General features: G+C 42.6%; 1 protein-coding gene across 1 annotated transcript; it reads right to left on the reverse strand.

Annotated features, from left to right (window-relative positions):
* Positions 1-3,897: 3,897 nt before the first annotated feature.
* Positions 3,898-25,523, reverse strand: c1qtnf6b (C1q and TNF related 6b). Its single transcript, XM_030058351.1, has 3 exons — positions 25,456-25,523; positions 15,940-16,132; positions 3,898-5,165 (listed from the first exon to the last, which is right to left on the reverse strand). The coding sequence occupies exons 2-3, from the start codon at positions 16,118-16,120 to the stop codon at positions 4,618-4,620; spliced, it is 729 nt and encodes a 242-aa protein (XP_029914211.1). The 5' UTR covers positions 16,121-16,132; positions 25,456-25,523; the 3' UTR covers positions 3,898-4,617.
* Positions 25,524-27,330: the final 1,807 nt, after the last annotated feature.

A 27,330-nucleotide genomic window follows, 5' to 3' on the forward strand; every position in this document is an offset into this window, starting at 1 on the left:
TCTCCCCTCTCCCTTCTCCTCTCTCCGCTCTCTTTTTGACAGATGAGTGTGGTCAGAGCTCATCTGGTTGTAATTAAGAGAGAGCTGGCTCGGCACACCGCCTCGCTTCCTGTTTCTAATCTGAGGAAAAACAGCCTTCAGTCAGAAAGAGAGAGAGAGAGAGAAAGAGAGAGAGAGAGCATCCTTAAGAAGGCTTGTTAGCCCCGGGCCTCAGCCTCTGACCTCGCCAGCCAAATAAAACTGTCTTTAAGCCGTCTCTCTTGTCTCATGACATTCATTAGAACCTGTCACGTCCATGCCAGCTGAGCCTGCCCGGTTCCTCTCTCGGTTACATAACAGCAGGGCTCGACGGACACCGGGATACCAAAAGTATCTCAGCACGGAGATAAAAAAAAAAAAAATGATACTTGCACCATTTTTTCAGGAGTGAAGCGCTTATCAGTCCAATCCAAGCACCGATTCGGTCCTTAATTTGCACTTACCAATGTTTTTAGTCAAATCATGTCTCGAACATGAGACAAAAACAACTGAGATATCGGCCTTTCTGTTCCATTGCTGAGCCCCAACATCTTTTTTTTTTTTTATTCGTAAGAAAGCAGAGAGTTTCGGGTACGTTACATGTGGCTCTTGTTATCCAACTTTTCGTTCTGTGGAAATTCTTCAGCCTCGAGCCCGCTGGCCTTTTATCCTCCACCGGTGTCGCCGTCAAAAGACTTTTAGGTCAGCTCACCCCGCACTCACACTGAGAGCCACACAATCAAGAGGTCGTCAGGAGTTCACCTGTTCCTGAAGAGCCGAGCGACTGGAGGAAACACGTCTGACCGGTGGGAGCTCGTCAGCTCAGGAAACAAAGGCCATGTTTGAACTTTTCAGGGTCATCAATTTTCAGCTTTTCTTCTTTTCAGATTTGTGTGCCCTCTTCATGCTTCGTGTTGATTACAGTTTGTGGGAGCCATTCCAGGGACATTTGTGGTTCATTGACAAATACACAAAAACGCAGATATATTCCAGATTCTGACAGACATGACACGTCTGCGTAATATTTTTTTTTTTTTGAGAGATGTAAGGTTATACATTGGCTATTGGTCGGTCTGAATCAGAGATATAACCTCCATTACTACTAAAAGTTGCAAACGTTGCACTAACACTTTACAATAAGAGTACAACAATTAACGTTATTTAATGCCATAATAAACATTAAGTAACAGTTAACTAACCGTTAACTAATGTGTCTAAGAATCATGTACTAATGCTGTTCATGCTAAGGTATTAATTTATATGTTATTTAAGGGTTATTGTAGATATTATTAACATTAGTAAATGCCATAATAATCATTAACTAACAGTTAATTAATCATTACGGCATTAACTAACATTAACTAACATTAATTGTTGTACTCTTATTGTAAAGTGCTAATTTCTTACTAACTTCTGGCCTTTTTCAGTGGTCTGATATCTGCAAATTGAGGCTAATTCTTCCACATCTGTAGCACTTCCAGTTTAACAGCCTGTAACTTCAGTTCCCCCCCAGTAGCAACCCAGCTGTCACACACACACACACACACACACACACCTAGCTCGCCCTCTCTGCAAACTAAGAGGGAAACTATTGCATTTCCCAAAACACAGGCTCTTAAAGTGATTTATAAGCTCGATATCATTTGTGTAGTCTTGAGGTAAAAATTACAAACAACAGGATCTCCCCTGGTAGCACCGACGCCGTCCAGACACGGGGAACCGCGTGTATTTCTGGGGACGATGCATCAAATCACGGGGCCGTCCCTGGAAAACGGGGACGTGTTGTCGCCCTAGATTACAGCCATTCAAGGCTTACCAGCTCTCCACAACTTATTGATAGACTGATTTTATTTATTTATTTATTTTTGGGTTAGGCTTAACAACCTGAATAAATGCTTGGAGAAGGATTGCATCCATCATTGGGGTTGATTGTAAACTAAAGCAAGTTGATGTTTTTTTTTTTTTTTTTTTTTTAATTTATTTTGAATGAATGTAACCTAATTAGTGCTTGCTAGTTTTGGTAACTCCTCAAAATAATTATGTTACAAAGAGTGATATATGAAATTCATGATTTGATTGCTCAGAATGTCATGGGACTGGTCCATTGGATGCAGCTGAAGCCAGAATACAGCGACCAATCAGCCAGATTACTCACTAACATGGGATTAACAGGCCAGGTAGTGGAGTGGATCCTAATTCCAGGGGGTCATGAGACAATTTATGATGTAGGAGATTATTTTAGTTAGTTAGTTTGTTTTTCTCTTGAAATACTGAAGGGTTTTCACGCCTCTTACACATGAAATGAAACAGCTATTAGGTCTGTCATTGGGTAAATATGCCACTTACATGCAGGTCTTGGGTTTATGGTCCTTTTGAATGCATTTATCCATACATGTGCTGTTCACACACACACATATATACAGTACATATGTCATGTGTGCATCTGTGTCTTAAACCACAACAGTGATGCTGAGATGCTTGTAGGAAACCGCGGCCGCGCCACACTGCGTTTTGTTAACCAGCCGCTTTACACTCTGCAGGGATAATTGGAAGTGAATTACAAAGTTTCAGTAGGATAAAGAGAAACAGCATCAGCTAGCCGGGCGCCTTAAACAATCTTGTAAAAGAGTTGAAGTTCAGCCGGCTGATGGTTGCCACTGTCTGTGAAGGTATTAAACGCCTCCGTGGCCTTGCAGTATTATTTAATGGGCAACATGGTGGGCGCGATACAGTTTACAGAGTTTGAACACACTCTCTCATTTCCCGTAGTTCATTTTCTTCATCAGGGAAATCTCAGTGTGTTTGGTTTCTGGTCCGTTATGCATTTTGTTGTTCTGTTTGCCACTCATTTAGTCATTTTGCTGGTCATTTTTATGTTACCTGCTCAGTTTTTTCATTAATTTATTTTTGTTTGGTCTTTTGTGCTTTGGTCTGATGTCTCACCTTGTTTCTATGTTGTGAAATTAGAGAAGAGGCAACCCAATTAAACAAAATTAAGCTAAATTGCATTAAACTACACTGTATGCAAATCAGCATAACCCGGCTTAACAAAACCACTAAACAGTAAAACTAAGCAGATTAAATTAGACTAAACCGGACTACATTAAACTAAACTAAACTAGGTCAAACTAGACCGTGCAGTGGAGTGAACTTAACTAACCCAAAGTGAACTAAACTCATCTAAAACTAAACTAACAGTTCGTCTGCTGTGCATAAAGGAACAGCCTTCGCTACTTTTATTTTGGCTGACAATCCAGGAAACTATTCAGATGTCCCACTTTGTTTCCCGGTAGAGTTATTCAGATCTCCACTCAAGGCTTAAAGTATTTACAACGCCGCAGTCTGCTTTTCCTCTAGCAAAGCCTCCCCGAGGACAGCATTACAGCTAATAGGAGAGATATGGCCAAACAGATGGCGCTGGCATACTGCAGACCCATCCGCTGTGGCTGAGAGTTTGAGATGTTTTTTTTTTTATTATTATTTTTCTACTTTGTTTGTTTGTTTCTGAGTCAGCCAAAATTTGAGGGTAAATCTGAAATACCATTTTCCCCAAAGGACTGGGTGGATTAACTCTGAGCCAAGTTTTAAGCGGGCTGGTGTAATTTGTAGAGAATTAAAATTGTGGGGAAAAGACCATTTTCTTGGGGAAATGTGGTGATGATGCATGCGTGCGTTTCATGGCTAGAAAGTGAACTCTGAACTCTTGAACTCTGCTTTCATGTGAAAATGTGAAAGGTTTAATTTTGTAACCAAGTGTCTGTTTGATTGTCACTGGTACAACGCAAAGAAAACCTTGACTACAAACACTATAAAGAAGAAAAGACGAATGATGAAAACACACACACACACACATACACAGTCCAGCCCCCAATGCACAGGTAGCAAGACGACTCCTGTACAGCTATTTACATAAATCCAACTGCTCTGCAGTTTGAAGTCTCTGTAAGAAGACACGACACTCAATCATCAACATACAATAATGCAGGATTGCATCTGATAATAAAGCACCATATGTTTTCATTTTGACATGTCTGGATGTAGTATCTTTTAAGCAAATGCTCTGCTAAAAGGCACTCAGGGTTTCTGAAGGATATGACAGCCATCTATTTAACCTGGCAGAAACTGCATTCTTTCTCTTCTAAGCACCTTTAAGACAAAAATCGAGAATTTATTGCACAGCCTTATGATTCCTGATAAGTGATATGGCTTTTGTTTTTGCACAAAGTCCCTGAAAAAAATATAATACTTGAGGTGAAAAGAGTAGCACACGTGGGAGAGAATGATTTACTTTCTTTGCACTGAGGTCAAACTACAGTGCAAAGGAAGTAATTTAATGGATTTTCCTCAATCTAGGTTGTGCGGCTATATGTTTTTCTTTTGGATTAGTCCCTTTTGATTTGACATTTTCAGGTTGAGCAGTCCTCATTGAAGAAAACTATTTTTTAAGTCTCCTCTGTCTTCGCTAAAAGGAATGTTTATTTAGCACCAAACTTTCAGTGTCCCCCATTTTCCCCTCCGTTGTCGGCGCATCCGATCTCCACAGCAAAAGAACCAAATAATCCGACCCGGAGATCCTCCCGTCTCGCCTCCGTCCTGCTCTCACTGGACGCTGGGGGCCACCAGGTATCCGTTGAAGGTGATGTAAACATCCACGTCATCGCTGTAAACGGCGTTCTCCCTCTCCCTCTTGTAGAGCCGCACCCAGACCTCGTCGTTGAGATCCAGGTTCAGCATGACGCTCTGGCTCTGCATGATGGACCTCTCGCTCGGCTGGGCGTACAGGATCACCTGCTCCTTGTTGTTGTGCATCAGGTGCAGGTAGGTCTCCTTGAAGTTCCAGGTGTGTATGTTGACGTTGAAGAAGTAGACGCCCGGCACGTAGCAGTAGAACTTGCCCTTGAACATGTTGAAGTGCTCGTGCAGGTTGACGAACACCGTGTCGAAAACCAGCGCCTGGTAGTAGTCCACGCTGTGCAGGGATTTGCGGCGTCCCACCGAGAAGGAGGAGTGCGGGATCTTGCAGGGGTCCCCCGGGGCGCCCGCCTGGCCCTTGCTGCCTTTGGGGCCCAGGGGTCCTCGGTGACCGGGGGGGCCTTCCAGACCTGGCTTGCCAGGCGTACCTTTGTCCCCACGGTCTCCTTTATCACCTGAGGACACAGGAAGAAACAAAAGTGAGTTCATTCGTGTCACCATTTCAAGATTACTGCTCTTGCTTGCTGTCTCGCTGTCGAAGGGACAGATACAGGAAATCATTCCTGCCACAAGCCATCGCACTATACAACAAATCACATCTGTCAGACAGAGACTTGCAACTGTCTGCTGTATAGTTCTTTTCTTAACACTACACTACTCAGCACCTTAACTGTTTCTTTATTATTTATTATCTGTATATTACATCCTAGGTTAATATACATTCACACTGTTTTTTCAGACTGGAGGGAAGTGGTGATTCCTTAAGAGGCCGAATCAAGTCGGTTAGTTCCTGAATCCCAGTACCGGGCGTCGGGTTCTGCCACTTGGTTCTTGGTTTTGTGGTTTCATGCTAACTCTCCTTATCTATACAATCATGTATATACTTCAGCTCCATCTGTATATTTCATTTTAAATTCATTACCATATGTATATTTCACATCTCATATCTCTTTTCTTAGGTTAGCCCTTATTGTATATTTTTAGTTTTTAGCCTTTATAGTCTTTATTGTATATATTTAGCTTTTATTCTATTTTATTTAACTTTATTATATGTTTCTACTGTTGCTGCTGGAACACCAGAATTTCCCTGGTTGGGATCAATAAAGTATATCTATCTATCTATCTATCTATCTATCTATCTATCTATCTATCTTATTTTCACACCTTCACAACTGCATAGCTGATCAGATTCCCCTTAGGTCAAACTTCATACAGTGTATACCCACAAAAAGTTGAAAAAAACATATTTCTTACTGGCAAACACTGTGGGGTGACACCTATGTGAGTGGTACAGGCTGAAATATAAGCAGCGTACCCTCACCTTTGTACTTTATTTTCTAACACACGATGGGTCTTTAAATCTTTTCAATCCATAAAATAAATGATGTTTCACACAGGGAAGCAATTTGCTGTCGATTAAATCGACGGCACTCTAAGCGTCTCTTCTTGTGAGCAACTGAGGTGGAAATTTGCCTCCAGTGAGCCAAACAACACTCAAGCAATTAAAGGGGCATTAAGGAAGCCAGAGTATGACCTTTTATCGACCCCTATTGGCCACCAGTAGGAACTACAACAACATAAACAGAGGTGATCTTTGCCTGTACATGTTTCTAGGACAGGGGCTGTTTTGATGGGTTTGGCGGAGGTTTTGTTCAAAGTCAGAAAGTGAGCGCTGAAAAATATTGTTTGAAAGCCAGAGATCTCAGCACCTGGCGAAGAGACGGCTGAGTCACTGGTATTGATCTGTAATCCTATCAGCCCCTTGCAGGCACAGAATTATCTAGTCATGTTTGTGCTACGGGGCAGTGAGGATCCTACACACTGCCGCTTTAAAACACACGCGAAACACAAGAGCAGCCACAGCTAAGAAAAAACATCTGTACATCTCGATGCAGATGCTATTAATTGACCTTCCCTCCTCTATCTCCTGGCATGGCCTCAGCGCATAGATGAGGAGTGTGTTTCGATTTAACTCAAACCATGTTCACTGGAAAAATAAGTCGATTCCCAACAATGTCATTCACATAATTTACCCCCAGATCAGCACGCAGGGACGCATATGTGCGCAGGAAGTGTAGGTGTACTAATTTTTCCATGCTTTTCATTCATATGTGCAAATTCACATGTAGTTTCGAAACTCTTGCATGCATGTGTTTCGTATAACTTTCATTTGCTCTCATTTGTATCCTGTTACGTTTTGCAGCTGCAACAAGCCGGCACTGTGTTTTTCCTCTTGTTTTTAACTACGGAAATATCCACTGTCCTCTGGGCATGTCTTCATCACTAACCCGTTCAGTTAAAAGTGCTTTAAACTTAAGAGGTAAAGAAAGATAATGATGTCTTGCTCGGAGGATTGCGGCGGCCAAAAAAGCTCTGAAAACGACTGATATGCTCTCTTTAAGCTGCGTTCATTATCCTCGCTTCACCACTCGTCCCTAAGTGGCATTCGGAGAGCGGCAATTTGCAAAAAAACATCTTTGCCGTGGAACCCAGGTACTCTGAATCTGCTCAAAAAAGCACGACTGTAGGAATTTGAAAGCAGGATGTTGCTGTAAAGGCGTACACAAGCTTAAGGAAAGAAAAACTCAAAAACGTCATCACTGTTAAATGAAAATCTGGGAAATTTTAGTTTAGCTAATTTTAGTTTTTCATATTTTAACTTCAGCTGCAGGATTTCAAACTCTGCAGACGAGGCTGATATGTGACCATGTGGTGAGTTTATCTGTGAGGCCCATGTGGCATAAAGATATCCATATAGAATCAGTTTCGTAAAATCTGGCCCCGCTACATCAGGATGTGGTTTCATCTGCACGGATCCCTCTAAGCGGGGCCTAATACGCCGAGTTTGGCCCAGGTGGTCGACTGAGCGGCTCTAAGAAGCGTAATCCCTCTCATCCTGTGGGCCCCGGCGATCAGAGTTAAACACCTCTGCTCTGGGTAATCCACACTGGAAAAAGCTGCAGCGCCGTCCTCTCTCTCTCTCTCTCTCTCTCTCTCTCTCTCTCTCTCTGCCGGGCACTGTGACTGACCCCGAGGAGGGGCTTCGTTTCCCCAAGACCCAGGGTAAACACCAGCGATCGCGATTAATCCTGCCAAGCAGATCCAAAATGGACACTGATCTGCCCCGACTGCGGCCAGTGAACACACAAAGCCCCGAACGTTGGTTTCCCTAAACATCGGCTTAGCAGCGCCACTGCACCTGGCAGCCATTTATGGGAAAGATCCTTGATCCTCCAATAAAATGATGGCTCCCAGTCCACTCCTGATGGCCCTCTCTTGTCCTCACTCACTGTAAATAACATAAGTGAAAAAGAAATTGAAGGTCCACTCCGCTGTTGGGTTAAATTTGGTTTCAATCACCGAGAGGTTAAGAAAGGCCAATATTTTCATAAAATAAAATTAATCAAATCCTGCTTTGCTTCAGGAATCCACAGTGGCGGCCGCAGAAGTCCACCTTAAAAGAAAAACATCCTGAGATAGTATTAAACTGATGTTCACTGCATTCTGGGATCTCATTTTCTGAAGAACTGTTGAGATGTACTTTTTCTGGTGTTCCCATTTTCCCCAGAATGCAATCACACCCCGGACTCGAAGCGTAACATGTCTTGTGGTTACACCGGGTTCTGGTCTATTAAGGCTGAAGTGGATGAATTTTTCCCTGTTTGATTGTTGAAATTGGAGCATAAAGGCAGCTCCAGAAAGCAGCTCTTGCTCTGTTATTGTGAGAGACGGAGGCCAAAATCTGACGTTTATCTCTGGCATTCTCAACTTCATTGTAACTACACTGGAAAAATCCCAATATGAATTCACATCAGCTTGTCAGATATCGACTGGAAGAGAATATCTATCCCCGAACAACAAAATGATCCTGGAAATGTAAGGAATATATCCCAGAAAGCAAAAAACCATTGAATCAACATTGAAATATAGTCATGGCTTAAGACTGAATCAATGTTGATGTCAGACGTTGAAAATAACATTGAAAGTGCTCGTTATGATCAACATTGAAACAACGTTGAATTTGAATTTGAATCAGTCCCGACAATGAATCAACATTGATTCAACTATATATATATATGCATTGAAATTTCATTGATTCTACATTGAAACAATGTTGTTATTAAAGGACCATTTCAGCACTTTTCATCCTTTGTATGTTTTAATATGCCTCATTCAAGACAAAAACAATCACTTTACTTTTTTGTGTGTTACAAAGGGGTGGGGGGGGTGGGGTGTGTGTGTGGGGGGGGGGGTCATCACCCCACCATACATTGAAACAATGTCAATTTAATGTTGACATCTCAACATTGAAAAACCAGCATCTATACAATGTTGATTCAACAACATTTTTCTCAAATGTTGAAATGCTATCTGTAATTCAACATTGAGTCTACATTGATTTTTCCACCTTAACCAAAAATAACCAATTTGACCAAAATTCAATGTTGAATCAATGTCTTCTGCTATCTGGGTATTGCCAATGCAACTGTTTTTTTTGTTTTTTGTTTTTTTTTTTACATCCATGCATTCATCCTCCATTAATCTTTTCTTGAATCACCTTTTCCTAAAACTACTGTATGCTTTGTATCTTCAGCTAAAAGAGATTAATACTTGATTTCTTCAAGCAATAGCTCCAATGCCAGTGCAGAAACCAAGACAGAAAAGAGGGATTTCTACATGGTTTCTGTATATAACCCATATGCTTCCTATTAACCTATGAAACTCTGAGTGAATGTTGGACACTAATAGGGACGAGTCAGGTTAGAGCGACTACATGCTTCGTCAGTCCGGGGAGCAGAACAGGCTCACGTCAGATATTATGACACGCTCCGAGTTAAAACCTGGGCTCGTTTTGTGGGGGAGGAGGAAGCAGGAAGGAGAGAGGACAGAGGAGGAGGAGGAGGAGGCGACGGCTGAGGTCAGCTCCCGGTGGAGCAAAACATAAACCGTCTGTGTGCTGCGCTGACACAGTTCAAACCCCGACTTCACACATGTTTAGTCTATTAAGCAGCACCTCAGTTCTACTAACACTTAAAGTTAAACCCACTGCCATGTGTCACCTTAAAAAAAATGTGTTTATGTGTGTTTAATGACAGTTTGAGATGAGATTTCACATTTTGTATCCTTGAACATCCTTAAGTAATGCTCATCTAGAATATTTGAAGTTTGTACAAAATGCAGTTTAAAATCAGCCCAGTTTTGTTCAAACCCACAGATGTTTTATTTTAAATTCTGGAAATCCCGTGGTTTCCAAAGAGACCAAATATGTCCCGCTGAATTCCAGGGAAATGTGTATAAAAATGAAGCACAAGACATTTAAATATTTTCTATTTGCCGCAACAGTGCAGCCACAAAAAAAAAAAAAAAAACGGGTCTTGGCTTCGAATATTTCACTCAATACAAACGTCATGTAGCTTCAATGATGCATCACAACCAGCAGACACAGAGTATGTGAGCCTGTCCTACAATATGGAAAATATTTTTTTTTTTTCTCACTTTGAAGCTACAAGGGAAATTGAAGGGAGAATTAGAGTTCACGGGGTTAACCCGCAGGATGCATAGAGAGCTTTCAGAATGTGTAGCTGCAGAATTCGTCGCTGTGCTCGACTCGTCTTTGTCATTTCAGAAGTGAAGCCGAGCGGCGAGCCGGTTTCTGGTTTCAGAAATCACTCAGCCCGAGACGGACTGCAGGGAGCTGCAGCTGATTGAAGGTTACATTGTTAGAAACCACTCAGTGCAGCTCTGAGACCAAACACAGCCACACACACACACACACACACACACACACACACACGCACACACACACACACACACACACACACACACACACACAAATTGGGTTATTGTTTTCCAGTAAGTTATGAGTGAGTCACCGCAACACACACACTCCTCTATGTGTATGTGTGTGTGTATGTGTACATGGACAGGATGAGTGTTGCTTTGAGGGGAGTGTGTGGTTGAGTATGTGCCTGTGATTGTGCATGTGCGTGTTTGTGTGTGTTTGTGCATGCATAGGTGTGTGTGTGTGTGTGTGTGTGTGTGTTTTCTGCCACATAAGCAGGTTCAGTGCCAGGTGAGAGGCCTTGGTGAGGCCTCCTTCACTTCACAGCTGCAATTCAGTAAAACTGCACCGAGTCTGAGAGCCTCATTTGTACCTAAGAGCAAAAATACAAAAAAAAAAAAAAAAAACACAACTCCTCGGCCTCGGGGGCTGACAGCTTTACAAAAATGGATCTCTTATGTCCTATTTTTTCCAGACCAATTGCCTTGAAAGGTGTGTGTGTATGTGTGTGTGTGTGTGTACACGCCCGAGTGTGTGTGGAAGCGAAAAAACTGAGAGAGATGGAGAACAAAACAGAGTGCAGGTTTTTTTGTGGTTGTATCTTGGGGGCAACAGCAGCCTTGAAGACAGAGAAGTGGGCACAAGGCTGCAGGTTCAAGTCCCTGCACCAGCTGGGAACATCTGGATGGGGAAACAACAATCCCTGCTGCTGAGGTGCCATTAAGCAAGGCACTCAAGGGGTGTAATCTCTGTCTCAACGCTGTCCTCTGTTGCCAAGTGACTGAACAACAACAAATGGAAATGATCTTGGCTGAGGTGTGTACAGTGCAGATGTGCAAATATATCTAAGTGTGTGTATATATGTAACAGTCAGGTTAGGCTGATTCATCAGTCTAATAGCTTTAATTAAATATCGGCTCACGGCCCATCGTGTTGTCCGCCCTGTGTTTAATGTATTGTCTTTTGGAAATGAATTCTGTATTTAATTTATTACTCTACATAGGTACACACACAGTTTCAGTTCCTCTCTTCCTCACTAGTCTGAAAACTCTAATGTACTGTGAGGGGAGGAACGCAATGTAGCTGAGAGGGAGGAGGAGCGGCTATCTGATCAATGTGATTAAGTCGGGTCAAAATACAGGACAACATGAAACATTTGATGTATTTCTATGTGCAGTTAGTATTATTGTCTTATTATATTGTATTATTGATCCCTGTTCAACCCTGATGCTGCTTAAAATGCTGGAGATCCAAAGATGTCCATGTCCTGCTGAATTACAGGGAAATGTGTGTAAAATGATGCACAAGACATCGAGTTATGTTCAGTTTGATGTATCGGTGCAGCTATAAGACGAGGGCATCTTGGGTTGGAACATTGCATTTGGAATGAATGTGATGTAACCTCAGAAACAGCACATGTATGTGACTTTATCATGCAATATGAAGGAAAAAAAAACGTTTTTTTTTTCCGACTTTGAACTGATTTATGTGGAAATCAGAGTTCAAGCGGTTAAAGGCTTAATGTATTCCAGAGGTGGGTCACGATGTCTCAAAAAGCTGCTACACGTATATGATTTTCAATACTTTGAGGTTCAGTGGAAAGCGGTGGGGGTGCCAAGATCGTCTAAATGATGAATAAAACACTTGGTCAAAACCTGAAACCTGTTCTTCACGGTCATGAAAATGGCCAGTTATTGCAGGAAAATATCAACTAGTGTTAGCTACAATGCAAAAAATATCCATATCCCCTACCAGTCAAACCATTACAGCGCATGTTGCATAATCGCAAAACAAAACTAATGGAAACAGGCATAAATTCGCATTTTCTTTTGCACATTTTGACAAAATCCGCTCAAAAATTTTGATATACAGTTGTCCCTCGCTATAACGCAGTTCACCTTTCGTGGCCTCGCAGTTTTGCGGATTTTTTTTTAGTGCAATTTTGCATGCTTTTTTTTTTACTAGACTTATTTTTCGACGAAGGTTTGAACTTTGAGAGTGTTTAAACACGAGAGAAAAGTGATAAAGTGATAAAGTGTGTAGTGAGGGGTTTTACAGCCTTAAAACATCTATAATAATTGTAAAAAATAAAGCTGACTACTTTGCGGATTTCGCCTATTGCGGGTTATTTTTAGAACGTAACTCCCGCGATAAACGAGGGACCACTGTAATTGGATGGAAACCTGACTAGTTATTGCAGGAAAATATCAACTAGTGTTAGCTACAATGCAAAAATATCAATATCCCCTACCAGTCAAACCATTATGTTGCATGTACTCATGCCTGGCCTGTGTGTGTTTAGTATTAGAAACTGGAGTTAGAGACTACTGCAGCATTTTTCTGTTTCTGGGATAAGGAGGTTTTGGATTTGACCTCGGGTCAGAACACACTTGGAACGTCCAGTTATCAAAGGACCAGCAGATAAAACAACACAGTGATGACACATCGTTTGGACTGCTCTGGCCCAGTTGGCCCGCGGAGCCTCTGATATTGGATACACATGTTCTCGCAAAGCCTTCTCCGGCTCTGATTATATGTTTCTTGGACATAAGCAAATCCGTGTGTTTTCAATCTTCTCGTCCTGTCACATTTTCCCCTCTCTCTTCCTTTCTCTCTTCTGCTGAGGAGAGTGGAGAGTTCATGTTGAATTTTTAGGCATGCTTAACAAGGGAATTGCTTTGGGAGTCTTTTTTTTTCTTCTTCCTATTATTATCATTTAATTTTAGCTTGTGCTGACTAAGCTCTAAGTGTCTGGTTTAATTTCTTTCTGTGGAATAGTGTAATTTTTTTTTTTTTTTTAACGATGGTAACAGAGACCATTTAGAATTTGAAGTTACAGATAAATCAAAAGTGTGCGAGAACAGATAGATGTCAAATGAACTGACAGACAAATGAAACTTGGCGATCAGTGCCTTCTAAGTCACAAGCACAGATTCCTGCTATTTTCTAAGCTCTACCAGCTCGTATCTGTCTTCAGTCAGTCACTACCTGTCATCCTCGCCATCAGCCAATCATCTGTAAACTGTCAAACTTTAAAGTACTCAGAGATGAACCAACACTGAACCTCCATTCCTCCTCACCACCACCACCAGTGTCTAGGATCCGGAGGAATTTCCTTCTTACACTACTCACAAAAAGTTAGGGATATTTGGCTTTTGGGTGAAATTTATGGAAAATATAAAATGTTCACGCTACAGTGATATTATATCATGAAAGTAGGGCATTTAAGTAGAAGCATACACTGGTGATTTCCTCATCTCAAACAATTTCTTGAAACAAAAGCCAACAACAGTGGTGGGTATACCACAACAAAAAATGTCAGTGTCAATAACTTGTCATGCGCCCTTGAGCATCAATTACAGCTTGACAACGACGTCTCATGCTGTTCACAAGTCGACTTATTGTCTGCTGAGGCATGGCATCCCACTCTTCTTGAAGGGTGGCCCTCAGGACATTGAGGTTCTGGGGTACAGAGCTCCAAGCCTCTACACGGCGACTCAGCTGATCCCATAGGTTTTCTATGGGATTCAGGTCTGGAGAAAGTGCAGGCCACTCCATTTGAGGTACCCCAGTCTCCAGCAGCCGTTCCCTAATGATACGACCTCGATGAGCTGGAGCATCAAACACCTGATGTGAATTTTGCCGTTAAGCTCCTTGTTAGAGAACAGCAACTTGTGCAGAAAGTACTGAAACATTGAACAGTTGGACATGTGCATTCAGAAGTTTACAGAAGGTCACATTAAGTTCACCTGTAAAGGTTATAATGCATTTTAGGTTCATCCCGAAATTTCACCCGAAAGCCGAATATCCCTAACTTTTTGTGAGTAGTGTATATGGAAGTGTCGTGGAATTCTACAACAAAAATGAACAGTCAGATGGTCCTCAGGCCTTTAATGCTGTGACAGCAGGAGAATCAAACACACCAAAGCTTGGAGGTAGATTGTCAACATGACAGAGGTGACAGGAAGCTTTTAAGGTCTTCAGATTTTACACTTTGCATGTCTTACATAGTTAATCAGGTAATAAAGCAATAAAAACTTTCCAGAACCAGACCTAGCTAATGAACAGGTCTAGTCATGAATTCCAGAAAAGTAACTGACCACTTCTAAATGAGATAAGCTGGTAGAGGGTCTGCTCCATTGCACATACCACCAGTTTAACTCTGAGGTCATATAAAGGCTAACGTAATGCATGATTTTAATGGTAAATTCCTTCACAGAAGCACTAAATTCATGGGGTCGTCTCCCGTGGCGATCTGGGCGCCAAAAACCACTTCCTCCTGTTCAACTAATACATTTAATCTTCAAAATCCTCACTCTCTTTTATTCCTCTTACACGTCTCCTCTGTTTGAAGTGCATTTAGCGTTCAGCTACTACATACATGCAGTGTATCCCAGCTAAGTTGTTAACGCTGATATGTTGACGTGTGTTTGACAGGCTTTGTCAAACAACATGAAAGATGTGCTTTCTTAGCGCTCGTTTTTCTGCGACACATTGCGCCGATAAGCTGACGTGTTGACGCTGATGTGCCGATAAGCGTTTTCTTTGACAGATTTTTTTCCAAATACTATGAAAGCCCATTCTTACTTAGCAGTCGGGCTCTTTAATTCATGGTTTAAACAGGCCCATATGTGGACATACATTTTCTGTAACAGAAATTAGCAAATACTGTCACTGACATGCTTACTGCACTGCAAAAACTCAAAATCTTACCAAGATTATTTGTCTTATTTCAAGTCAAAAATGTCTTATTACTAGTCAAAATATCTCATTACACTTAAAATAAGACATGATCACCTCAGAAGTAACTTGTTTTTAGACAATTGTCTCTTGTTTCAAGTGAAAATTTGCTTGAAACAAGTGAAAATTTGCTTGTTTCATTGGCAAAATTTGTTTCTTGTTTCTAGCTAATTTTCACTTGTTTCAAGTGAATTTTCACTTTTTTCACTGGCAAATTTTGCCAATGAAACAAGCAAATTTTCACTTGTTTCAAGTGAATTTTCACTTGAAACAAGTGAAATTTGTCTAAAAACAATTTACTTCTGAGGTGATCATGTCTTATTTTAAGTGTAATGAGATATTTTGACTAGAAATAAGACAGTTTTGACTTGAAAGACAAATAATCTTGGTAAGATTTTGCGTTTTTGCAGTGGTGATCTGATTCAGGTTACACAGACTGAAGCTGAAAGAAATCTCAGGTTGTACACTGATTTGCTGCAAATCAAAGCCCTCCTGGGGGAATTTGAGTTTTTCTAAATGTACCAGCAAATTAAAAAAAGCCAACTTGCCATAAAACTTCTTCTACAAAGAAGAAATGGCTTTAAAAGCTGCAAACCCAATGAGAAACAGAAGAGCTGGAAAACGGACAGGAAGTAGTGAAACATGAGAAAGCTTCTGGTGCTACTCTGTTGACATGAAGCGCTGGCCTGAGGTAATCCTGCGTTTACCTTTGAGGATGGTCATGTTGATGACGGTGCGGACCTCGGGCATCTGGTACTGGGTCGAGGCTGCCGGTGGCTCAAGGTGGTCGCAGCACCGCCTGCACATTCGGGGAGGAGGTTTGGAGGAGGAGGGCACACAGCAGGCCAGGGGGAGGAGCAAAGCAAGCCTCAGACACACCCCCAACATGGTTGTCACAAGCTGAGGAGACACAGAGGAGAGAGAGGAAGTGACAGATTATTATGGGAGAAGGTAGACGCCACCTCTGCCCAAACAGCGAACCCACCAGGGGCGTACGCTCCATAAGGGGCGCTAAGGTGCTGCGCCTCCTGCAATTCCAAATATGAAATACATACTAACATGAAAAACTGTTTTTGTTATTGTTGTGTCATGTGTGTGTGTGTGTGTGTGTATAAATTTCAGCTGTTACTCTCACATAAATTGTATATTATTACAGACACGTACAATAACTAATGAAAAAGCGCTGCCAATTATCTTTGTGAGCAGAAGGGTGCAAAAAAAAAGGAAAAAAAAAATCACTGGATCTGGGGCAGAAAAAAATACACTCGAGCAACGTAATATGATGCAATATGATAAATACCAGCAACTTTTTCTGTATTTACTGTTTTAGGTGTTGATGAATGTCCAGTGTCCTTTGTTAAGGCTGTGCTGACAACTGTAAAGTGAACGCAATCGCTGAGTTGCCACCGAGCGCATGTCTTAGTTAGACTAATATTGTAATACAATATTGTGATATGGTATAAGTAGGGTTGCAAAATTCCGGGAATTTTCAAAGTCGGAAACTTTCCATGGGAATTAGTAGGAATATATGGGAATTAACAGGAATTTACAGGAATAATCTGGAAATTTGCAAAATTGCATGTTGGCCTATAAGCGGGAACTTAATGTAGTTGAAGAAAAAACGTCTTGCCGCATAATCCTGGTTAAAACAACCAGATTTAATACAAATTCAGTTGAATTTCCACACAACTCGGCCTCCGTCTGAGCCCACGGACGACATCCAGGCAAGGAGGTTTTGATGATATAACTGGCATAAATATATTTGACCTATGGTATTAAAGTTTAACTGGAAAAAATAAGTCAAAATGTGTTTAGTAGCTATTTAAGAGGCTTTCTATCAGCCAGCGAGCTCCACGGTGATGCTGGTTCTTCTGCCTTCTGTTAACCAGTTTTTTATAGAAATAGTTTTCATATAAGAATGAAGGTTATAGTTTGATTTAGCTGCTGACTGGGGAGTGTTCATCTATTCATTGAGCCTATTTCTATTCATTTATCCACCATCAATCTTGAAGGACTGAGAAAAAAAAAATACTCAAAATAAGTCAAAGTCAAAAATGTCATTAGTTTGCAGGCATGTCTGCTTATGACAAAACAAAATTTCCAAAATTCCCCAGCTGAACTTCCCCATTTTTTGATTTTAAGGGCTACAGTACAGTAAAGGGCTGGCACATGGTGATATTTGATTTGGTCCATATTCCCCAGCCCTAATCCGCACAGAAACACACTCTGGACTCAAATTGCAAGAAAAACCATGTGTGGTGTTCTCAGAGAGCAGACCTGATCCTGTTCACCTGCACAGACCCTCTCTCTGCCCAGCTCTCTGTCTCAAACACAATGTTCTCACAGACACACACTGTACACTGTCACGCACTCACACACACACACACACACACACAAAACATTCACACACACACACACACACACACACACAGAAACATGCATGCATGTTTTCAATTTCAACTCTGTTTTGTTTCTATTGTCATGTAAGGTCAACTCACCCACACAAGTACTCTCTCTCACTTTCTCACACTCACACGCACACACACACACACACACACACACACACACACACACACACACACAGTTCCCTTGGCTGTTTTTTTTTTGTTTTTTTTATCTCCATCTGTAATCCTGAGCCACACATGCTGTTTTAGTTAGCAGTCAAATCAGGCTGCAGTACCGGTCTCTTCCTCTCTCTCTCTCTCTCTCTCTCTCTCTCTCACACACACACACACACACACACACACACACACACAGATACACTACAGGAATGGAGTCTGGCAGGGACCTGGACACAGTGGGAGCTGTGACCAATCTCCAAGTTGCATCATCATCTCGGGCTTGAAGGAAGGAAGAGGTAAACTGAGGTTAGGGGGGCAATGTCCTCCTGCAGGTGCCTTGCTCAGTGGCCAGCAGAAGACACTGTTTATGACTACATGAAACAAAAACATGCTGACATGCTCAAACAAAATCTTGGACACATAAAAGGCTGCACAAGACATACATAACAGACATTTAACTTCTATTTTCTTTGGTCAAAATAAAACAGGAGTGAGTCTGGTGTTTTGATTTAGTCAGGTGTGTTTCGTCTGCTGAGCAACAATTTTGTGCAAGTCCGGAAATGTGTGGTTTGACAGAGTGATTATATAACATAACACACAACATATGGCATTTATTGCTCTCATCCAAAAAGTTTTACAGTAAGCTCAGTGTACAGACAGTCCAAGTGGGAGTTGAACCATCAACCGTGGCCATGTTAGGGCCCAGGTAAAACAGCAGAATCAGTAAAAACAGTTAATCACTACAGGTTAAAATCACAAGCAGATTAAAAAACAGAGACAAGAAAACACATGGTAGTGTAAATCTAGGACAAATAGATCTCAAAAGTGAAGTTAAACGGCAGGAGCAATTACAACAGCAATGCTAAAATTAGACAGCAGGGTCAGCTAAAACAGTCACAGGCAGGTTGGGGCAGGTTATATAGGTTATTATACTTTTCTGTAATTAACAATTTATCTGACACTGTTAAACTGCTAGTCCTGGTGTGGTAAAACAAGTATCATTTGACCCCAGTGCTTCCATAATATTTCAACTTTCAACTTCAAACGATTTGTTTTGTTTTGTTTTGGACATGGAAATTACTTTTACCATATTAACAAAATGCTGATGAAAGTGGAAGCTTGGACTACATAATTATTTACCAGTGTATGTATGTTATCATTCCCAGAAAGCAAAAAACCATTGAATCAACACTGAAATATAGTCATGGCTTAAGATTGAATCAACGTTGATGTCAGATGTTGAAAATAACATTGAAAGTGCTCGTTATGATCAACATTGAAACAACGTTGAATTTTCAACGATCAATTCCCACACTGAATCAACATTGATTCAGCTATATATGCATGTATGTATTTCATTGATTCTGCATTGAAACAATGTTGTTATTAAAGGACCATTTCAGCTCTTTTCATCTTTTCTATGCTTTAATATGCCCCATTCAAACCAAAAATAATCACTTTACTTTTTTGTGTGTTATATAGGGGGGGGGGGGGGGGGGGGGGGGCGGCGTGGGGGTTGACATCTCAACATTGAAAAACCAGCACCTATACAATGTTGATTCAACATTTTTCTCAAATTTTGAAATGGTACCTGTAATTCAACACTGAGCCAACACTGATATTTCAACCTAAACCAAAAATAACCAATTTGACCAAAATTCAATGTTGAATCAATGTCTTGATGCAAAAAAAGATGCAAAATATGCAGTAAAGCAGTTTTGTTGCACAAGTCAACAAAACTGTAATCAAGATCACACCATCTAGGAAAATAGTCGAAGTTATCATTTTGCATTTTGCTTTTGAAGCCCCTGTTCTCTTGAGTCGAGTCTGTGGGTATAATTATGATATTGCTGTTGAATTTAATATGTGAGATGTGCAGCAGCGCCAGGCAGTGCAAATACAATTTAAAGTCTATTAAACGCGTGTTTGCTATAATGAAGTCTTTCTCAGTGTGAAGTTTTCAGTGAGAGGAAAATAGGCAGCCGGGCCAGGCAGCGTCTTATTCAGCCTCACCTGAGATGACATGTCGCCTCCGTCTGAGAGAAGCAGCCTTGGGTTTCACTGCTGATGTTTACGAGCCCACCAAACTGCCACCTGTCTCTACATTTCACTCCCTGACTCTCTCAATCTCTCTAGCTGCCTCTCACCGGTGCTCTCGTGAAATCTCATCACTATTTAGGATACCACCGTCAGGGTCCCAGATTTAAAAAAAAAAAAAAAAAAAAACAGTTTATTGTGTGGTGTTGAGATGGAGTGATGGGGGTGAGGGTCAGGGAACGAAGGGATGAAAGTTGAGGGATGAAGGATGAGGGTTGAGAGATGAAGGGATAAGGGTACAGGTATGGAGGGATGAGGGTCGAGAGATGAAAGGACAGAGGGTTGAGAGTGGACGGAAGAAGGGATGGAAGGATGAAGGGTGAGAAACGAAGTGATGAGAGTTGAGGGACGAAGACGTGGAGGAAGGAGGGATGACGGTCAAGGGGTCAAGGGACAGAGAGATGAAGAGTGAGGGATGAGGGTCGAGGGATGAAGGGATGAGAGTCGAGGGATGATGGGATGGAGGAATGAAGGTCAAGAGATGGAGGAATGAGAGTCGAGGGATGAAAGATGAAGGGATGGGTGTCAGAGATGAAAAGATGATGGTTGAGGGATGAAGGGATAGGTGTGGAGGGATGAGACTCACGGGATAAAGGGATAAGGATTGAGGGTGAGGGAACTGATGAGAGTCAAGGGATGGAGGGATGCAGGGTTGAGACTGGAGGGAAGAAGGGATGGAAAGATGATGGTCAAGGAGTGAAGGTACAGGGGGATGAAGAGTGAGGGATGAGGGTTGAGGGATGAAAGACGGAGGATAGGGTGAGGGATGAAAAGATGATGGTCGAGGGATGAAGGGATAAGGGTACAGGTATGGAGGGATGAGAGTTGAGGGATGAAGGGATGGAGGGTTGAGAGTGGAGAGATGCAGGTATGGAAGGATGAAGGGTGAGAAACAAAGGGATGAGAGTTGAGGGATGAAGGGATGGAGGAATGAATGTCTAGTGATGGAGGGATGAGGGGCAAGGGGTGAGGCAATAGCTGGATGAGGGTAGAGGATGAAAGATGAAGGGATAGCGGTGAGGGATGAAGGGATGAAGGTCAAGGGATGAAGGGATGCAGGGTTGAGAGTGGAGGGAAGAAGGGATGGAGAGATGATGGTCAAGGAGTGAAGGTACAGAGGGATGAGGGACAAGGGATGAAGAGATGGGTGTCAGAGATGAAAAGATGATGGTTGAGGGATGAAGGGATACGTGTGGAGGGATGAGACTTAAGGGATAAAGGGATAAGGATAGAGGGATGAAGGGATGAGAGTCGAGGGATGAAGGGATGGAGGATTGAGAGTGGAGAGACGCAGGGATGGAAGGATGAAGGCTGAGAAACGAAGGGATGAGAGTTGAGGGACGAAGACGTGGAGGAAGGAGGGATGACAGTCAAGGGGTCAAGAGACGGTGAGATGAAGAGTGAGGGATGAGGGTCGAGGATAAGGGTCGGAGGATGAAGGGATAAGGGTGGAGGGATGAGGGGATGAGAGTCGAGGGATTATGGGATGGAGGAATGAAGGTCAAGAGACGAAGGGATGAGGGTCGAGGGGTGAAAGATGAAGAGATGGGTGTGAGGGATGAAAAGATGGTCGAGGGATGAAGGGATAAGGGTACAGGTATGGAGGGATGAGTCGAGGGATGAAGGGACAGAGGGTTGAGAGTGGAGAGACGCAGGGATGGAAGGATGAAGGCTGAGAAACGAAGGGATGAGAGTTGAGGGACGAAGACGTGGGTGAATGAAGGTCAAGGAATAGGGAGATGAGGGTCAACGGACGAAGGGACGGCGGGGTGAAGAATGAGGGATGAAAGATGGAGGGATGGGGTGAAGGACAAAGGGATGAGAGTTGAGGGACGAAGACGTGGAGGAAAGAGGGATGACAGCCAAGGGGTCAAGAGACAGAGAGATGAAGAGTGAGGGATGAGGGTCGAGGGATGAAGGGATAAGGGTCGAGGGATGAAGGGATGAGAGTTGAGAGACGAAGACGTGGAGGAAGGAGGGATGACAGTCAAGGGGTCAAGGGACAGAGAGATGAAGGGTGAGGGATGAGGGTCGAGGGATGAAGGGATAAGGGTGGAGGATAAGGGTCAAGGGATGAAGGGATGAGAGTTGAGGGACAAAGACATGGGTGAATGAAGGTCAAGGAAAGGGAGATGAGGGTCAACGGACGAAGGGACGGTGGGGTGAAGAGTGAGGGAAGAAAGATGGAGGGATGGGGTGAAGGATAAAGGGATGGAGGGATGAGAAAAATGTAAAGCATCTTTCAAAGTGTGCAGGAAGTTGACCACAGCTGTCGGAAAGAACAACAATAAATCAACCTGAAAAAACATCGCCTGAATCCATCACATCTTTTCAAATCTGCTGAATGGACGATTTGTGTTGATTGTGTTCCTGAACTCTTTATGTTAAAGAGCACAAAAAAGAAGAAGCACAAAAAAAAGGAGCACAAACAGCTGCTGTTGCCTCCTGAGAGCGGAGGGCCTCCAACATGGCCGCCAGATGGGGCCCCGTCCGGCTCTTGGCAGTGAACCGCAGCAGTCAGCACAAAACTGACCAGCAGCTGGAAACACAGCAAACAGTCAAACAGCACAGCCTGAACTGACTCCCGGGTCTGCTATGAGGATCACATTTTTTTTCTTTCTTTTCTTTTCTTTTCCTTTTTTTTTTTTTTTTTTTTTTTGAGGCCTCACAGCCAACAAAAACTGACACGCAAGCAAAACATCCAGACCCCTCGCTGAAGTCGCAGAGCTGCCCAGCTCAGACGTCATGACTCGCTGCTTCATGGTTTCTCGTGTTTGCTGCGTTATTGCAGTGTCAGATTTCGAGAAAGTAAACTCACTATTCAATCCATCGCTCCCTCAAACTAAACATCTATTTTTTTTTTTTTTTTTGCTTTATCCCATTTCTCCCCATCGTTCCCTCACATCAGTCGATCTCTCATCCTCTCTCTTTCAAGCTTTCTGTCTTTCTTTCCTCTTTTGTGTCATCCGTTCTTCTCAGCGGTAGCTTCTGAAATCCCAACACACATAACAGGAAACCAAAGCAATCCTCTAAAGAGAGAGAGACAGAGAAGGAGAGAGAGAGAAGAAAAAGAGCAAGACAGATAAGAGAAAGGAAAGAAAAGCTAATGAAAGGAAGGAGACAGATGAGAAAGACAACGGGAAGGAAGGGAAGACGAGGGAGGGAGAGAGGGCGTCCCCTGGGTCTTTACAGTGATGGAGGAATGTTAACAGTATTTGGGTTGATGGATGGAGCGTGACTGTGTGAGAAAGGAGGACGAGTGGAGCTCTGGTGCAACAGTTCTCCGCTTAACATGCTGGTGCCGAGAAAATATAAGCAAATCACGGTGTTTGTTATCTGAATCCACTTCATTGTCACAGCCAGAGAGGGACGATTTGGCCGTACGACAGTCACATTTCACGGTTCCCCTCGCTTTAAAGACAGGAAACGCGTCATGAAACTGATATTTTGCCACAACTGTTTTCATTTTCTTCATTGTGTTGATGATCTTAACCAGGGTGACTTACAACGCCAGAGGACAAGGACGGCATCTTGTTACTACAACTTGAAGTGTTTGTGTGTTTATTGCATCGTGCAAATCAAAAAAATCATTATTACTGAGAAATTTAGAATCAAAGGTAAATTAACTCCAGCAGATGTTACTGGCTTTTCCACCGTATTGGCATGAACATTTGGATTTTGCTGGATCATTGTTGGATTTTTATTATCTCGGGCTGCAAAAACCGGTGGATGCTCTGTAGTGTTGACACACTCGAGCACTGAAATGATTAGTCTGTTGATGGATTAGCCGGTCCACAGAGAGGTTATTGATTATCACCTCAATAACTGGCTGCATCTGAACGTGGTAGTCATTTATCATGTAAAAACTCCCAAATACTGTCTGATTGCAACTTCTCGAATATCACCAAGATGCAAAGATTTGCTCACTTTTCTCCACTCATGCCATAATACTTAAGGCTTTCTTTGAAGACACCACTTTGATTCCCACAAGAGAATTCTCCATTTATTTATTTTTTTATGCTATTTGACATCATGAAAATCTAACTTGTAATTACCACTGGGAGAGAGTTTTCTTTTTTTTTTTGCCCCTGGTAGGAAGATGTCAGCCAGTCGGTTCACAGTTTGGTCCAGAGCGGCAGATCCGCCAGAGTTACGGGGTGGATCGACAAGAAATTTGGTGACAACATTCATATTGGCTAGAGGATAAAACCTGGCAATTTTGGTGACCCCATGACCTTCCCTCTACTGCCACCAGCTGGCTTAGTGCAGCATCTGCACTCAAAATAAGGCGCTTGTTTTTCCTTGTTTTAACCCTAACCCATGTTTACAGTTTCTGTTAGGATGTGAACGCAGCGTATAGGTCAGAGCCTTGAGGTTGGCTCATCTTTAACGCAGAAATGAATGTGAGGGGTGTGCACGGCCAAAATGACTATATAATGACTATATAGGTACAGCCAAAACCACCGGGTGCATTGCAGCTGCACACATGGTTATGCAACTCCAGTGTGACTGGTGCGTTAGCTGTGTATGAGACTGGCTAAAATAAAGTGTCCCAGCACTACTGCCTGATGTCTATTTGAGGGTGTTTTTCATGCTGGGGGATGTAGAGCGCTCACTTTTCCTACAGAAGCCACTTTGGGTACTAGAGGCGGTATTTTTCCCCGGCTGATACATCTGTCAAGACCTGGCAGTCTAATCTCAACCATGCTTTAGCATTTCTAACCAATGCCTAACTTAACTACTTCTAACCTCATCATGCCTAACCCTAACCATCTGTTTAGGTGGGCCAATCACAGCACTTCCACATGCCAGGGGGGAAAGGGGAAAAGATTAAAAAAAAAAAAAAAAAAAAGTTCCACACGCTGGAGACTTCAAGTGCACAGCTTCACAAGTCTAGCCACGCATGAAATATGAACCTGTCTGTATAATGCCTTGTGGTCAGATTAAGTAAGTGATCATCATCATCATCATCATCATCATCATGAGCATAACAACCACCAACTCCTTTACAAGACCCTTACCTAATACAACTTACTTGCCTATGACTCTGCTTATTAGAAAACATGGATTTCATATCATCAATAGGCAACACGTGTACTTGCAATGTATTTGCATTGGCTCGTGTTCAGGATCATGCGGGTGAAGAATACACGCGCTGCAATAGGAAACCGCGTTCCCTGGTGCATAATGAATTAATTTGAGCAGCCACGTCTGCAACGCCGGAGCATCAGTTTGGCATGCCGCTGGATAAATTACGCACGCGCGCGCGCACACACGCTCACACACACACACGCTCACACACACACACACACACACACATGCACAACTTGGACAACTTTTCAGAAGCTGCTGCTGAGTTGGCGGCTGGTGAGGAACTTCTCGGGCGCAGGCGGCGTGCGGACTCCGTGCAGGCATGTGAACGCACCGCCGGGCGTCTCCCCAAGCGGATTAATATGCAGCCTTGCCGGCCGGGAGAGAGTCATACTGTCGTGCTGTAAAGTCGCTGTTACTGTGTGTGCGTGTGTGTGTGTGTGTGTGTGTCGGAGTGCATGGTCTGTTTCTTACCTTGAGGAGTTTGTCGCGGCGGCGGAGCGGCTCGGCAGACTGCTGGTGTCAAAACTGAGCTGGAGGCTGTGGAGGAGCCGCCGCGCAGCCTCTCTCTCTCTCTCTCTCTCTCTCTCTCTCTCTCTCTCTCTCTCTCTCTCTCTCTCTCACACACACACACACACACACACACACACACACACACACACACACACTCACTCAAGCGCACACGCACGCATCATATCACACTCTCTCCATTCAATTCAGTTTAATCCACTCCAGTTTAGTACAATCCATTTCATTTTAATTCATTTAATTTCAATTCAAAAAGCTTTACTGCCTCACTTTCCCTATCTCGCAGGAACATATAGCTTGCCTATTTTCTTTCTTTCTTTCTTTCTTTCTTTCTTTCTTTCTTTCTTTCTTTCTTTCTTTCTCTCTATGCCCTCTCTCCTCCGTGGGCCCTGGCATCCTGACTCCTTCCTCCCAAACTGCCTAAATGTCTGTCGCTCTCGCTAAAAATAGAGTTGAGATTGTGATGTTACCCAGAGTTGTAAAATCACAGAGCTAAATGTGGCATGGAGGAACTATACACAGGTCATCTCTCTCTCTCTCTCTCTCTCTCTCTCTCTCTCTCTCTCTCCATCCAGATTTTACTTTTCTGTACCCATGACTCACTCTCTGGGTGCCTACAACTCTTTCTCCTTTCATCCTGCACTTCTCTAATCATCCCCCTTCTCTCCCTCTCTCTCTCTCTCTGTGTGTGTGTGTGTGTGTGCCAAAGATAACTATAGTATACTGGCTCTCATAAACTTACATTGTAGGCCATAAATCACGCTGAAGCCTCCTTTGTAGCTTCCATTTAATCTCGTCACCTTCTCTCCCCTTTCAGCAGAGCCTCTTTCAGGACATGTGTGGAAACCATATTGTAATGGCAAGATAATGTGGTTCAATTGTGTAACCAAGTCTGGGGTGTGTGTGTGTGTGTGTGTGTGTGTTCTTCAGTGTGTGGATGCCTTCTCCGACGTCAAATGTTCAAAAGGTCACAAAGAAACACTAGAAACTTGTTTTCATGCAGTAAAAGAACAAAATGCATCAATTATAAAATCTTTTTTCTTGTTTTTCTGTCACACACTTAATCTGTCCTCAACATAAATATGGGCATTTCATTCACTGGCTCTTAGAATATCCTGTCAGTAGCTTTCAGCAACTTAAAGGAGCAATCCACCCTAAAATATCTTAATGCTACTTTTTGCAGACAGACTTAGCCGACAGTTAGTCCAACAGTAGAGTACATTAAAGGAAAAATCCACCTTAAACCACTTTACAAAATAGCTATTGGTGAAGGACCATGCATGACTGGGTTCATATAGTATATTTTTTGGTATATTTTTGTAATTTCCATGGATAATTGGCCAACATAGCTATAGAAAAATTCACACATTTAGGTGTCAGTCTTGCAGAATCAGTGATCAAAAGCTTGTCTTGTAATTTCCACATTCCCATACTGTATGATGATCCATGAGAAAATGAGGCCATTTACTCCACTGCCTCAATAGACCAGGATGCAATGCAGCCACCACATGCTGCGCTTTGAGGAAGAGGAATGAATCTCATTTTTTCTCGTCTCGCTTCTCCCTCTCATGCTCTGCCATCGCCACAGCCGAACAGAACAAGTTCACCGAGCCAACAAAAACGAATTCTGGGAAAATTAGGAAATCAGCGACTGAAACAGGACTAGATAAGGCACGTTCAGGAGACGTGGATTTACCCAAAACAGGAAATTACGATGCTTAATCGCAAACATAACCCCTGGAATGAACTGAACCTGATATCTAAAATGGCTCGGTTTCTCTGGGAGGAATTTGATTTTAACGACCAGACTTCTGTGATCGC

This window comes from Myripristis murdjan, chromosome 1 (assembly GCF_902150065.1).
Source record: "Myripristis murdjan chromosome 1, fMyrMur1.1, whole genome shotgun sequence".
In the NCBI taxonomy this organism is placed as follows: Eukaryota; Metazoa; Chordata; class Actinopteri; order Holocentriformes; family Holocentridae; genus Myripristis; species Myripristis murdjan.

What these genes read in the sequence shown, in the direction of transcription:
- c1qtnf6b (XM_030058351.1), bottom strand. Translation starts at nt 16,120, where the DNA reads ATGTTGGGGGTGTGTCTGAGGCTTGCTTTGCTCCTCCCCCTGGCCTGC. An exon ending in CAACATGACCATCCTCAAAG is followed by an intron (nt 5,166 to 15,939) that starts GTAAACGCAGGA and finishes CTGTGTCCTCAG; the next exon opens with GTGATAAAGGAGACCGTGGG.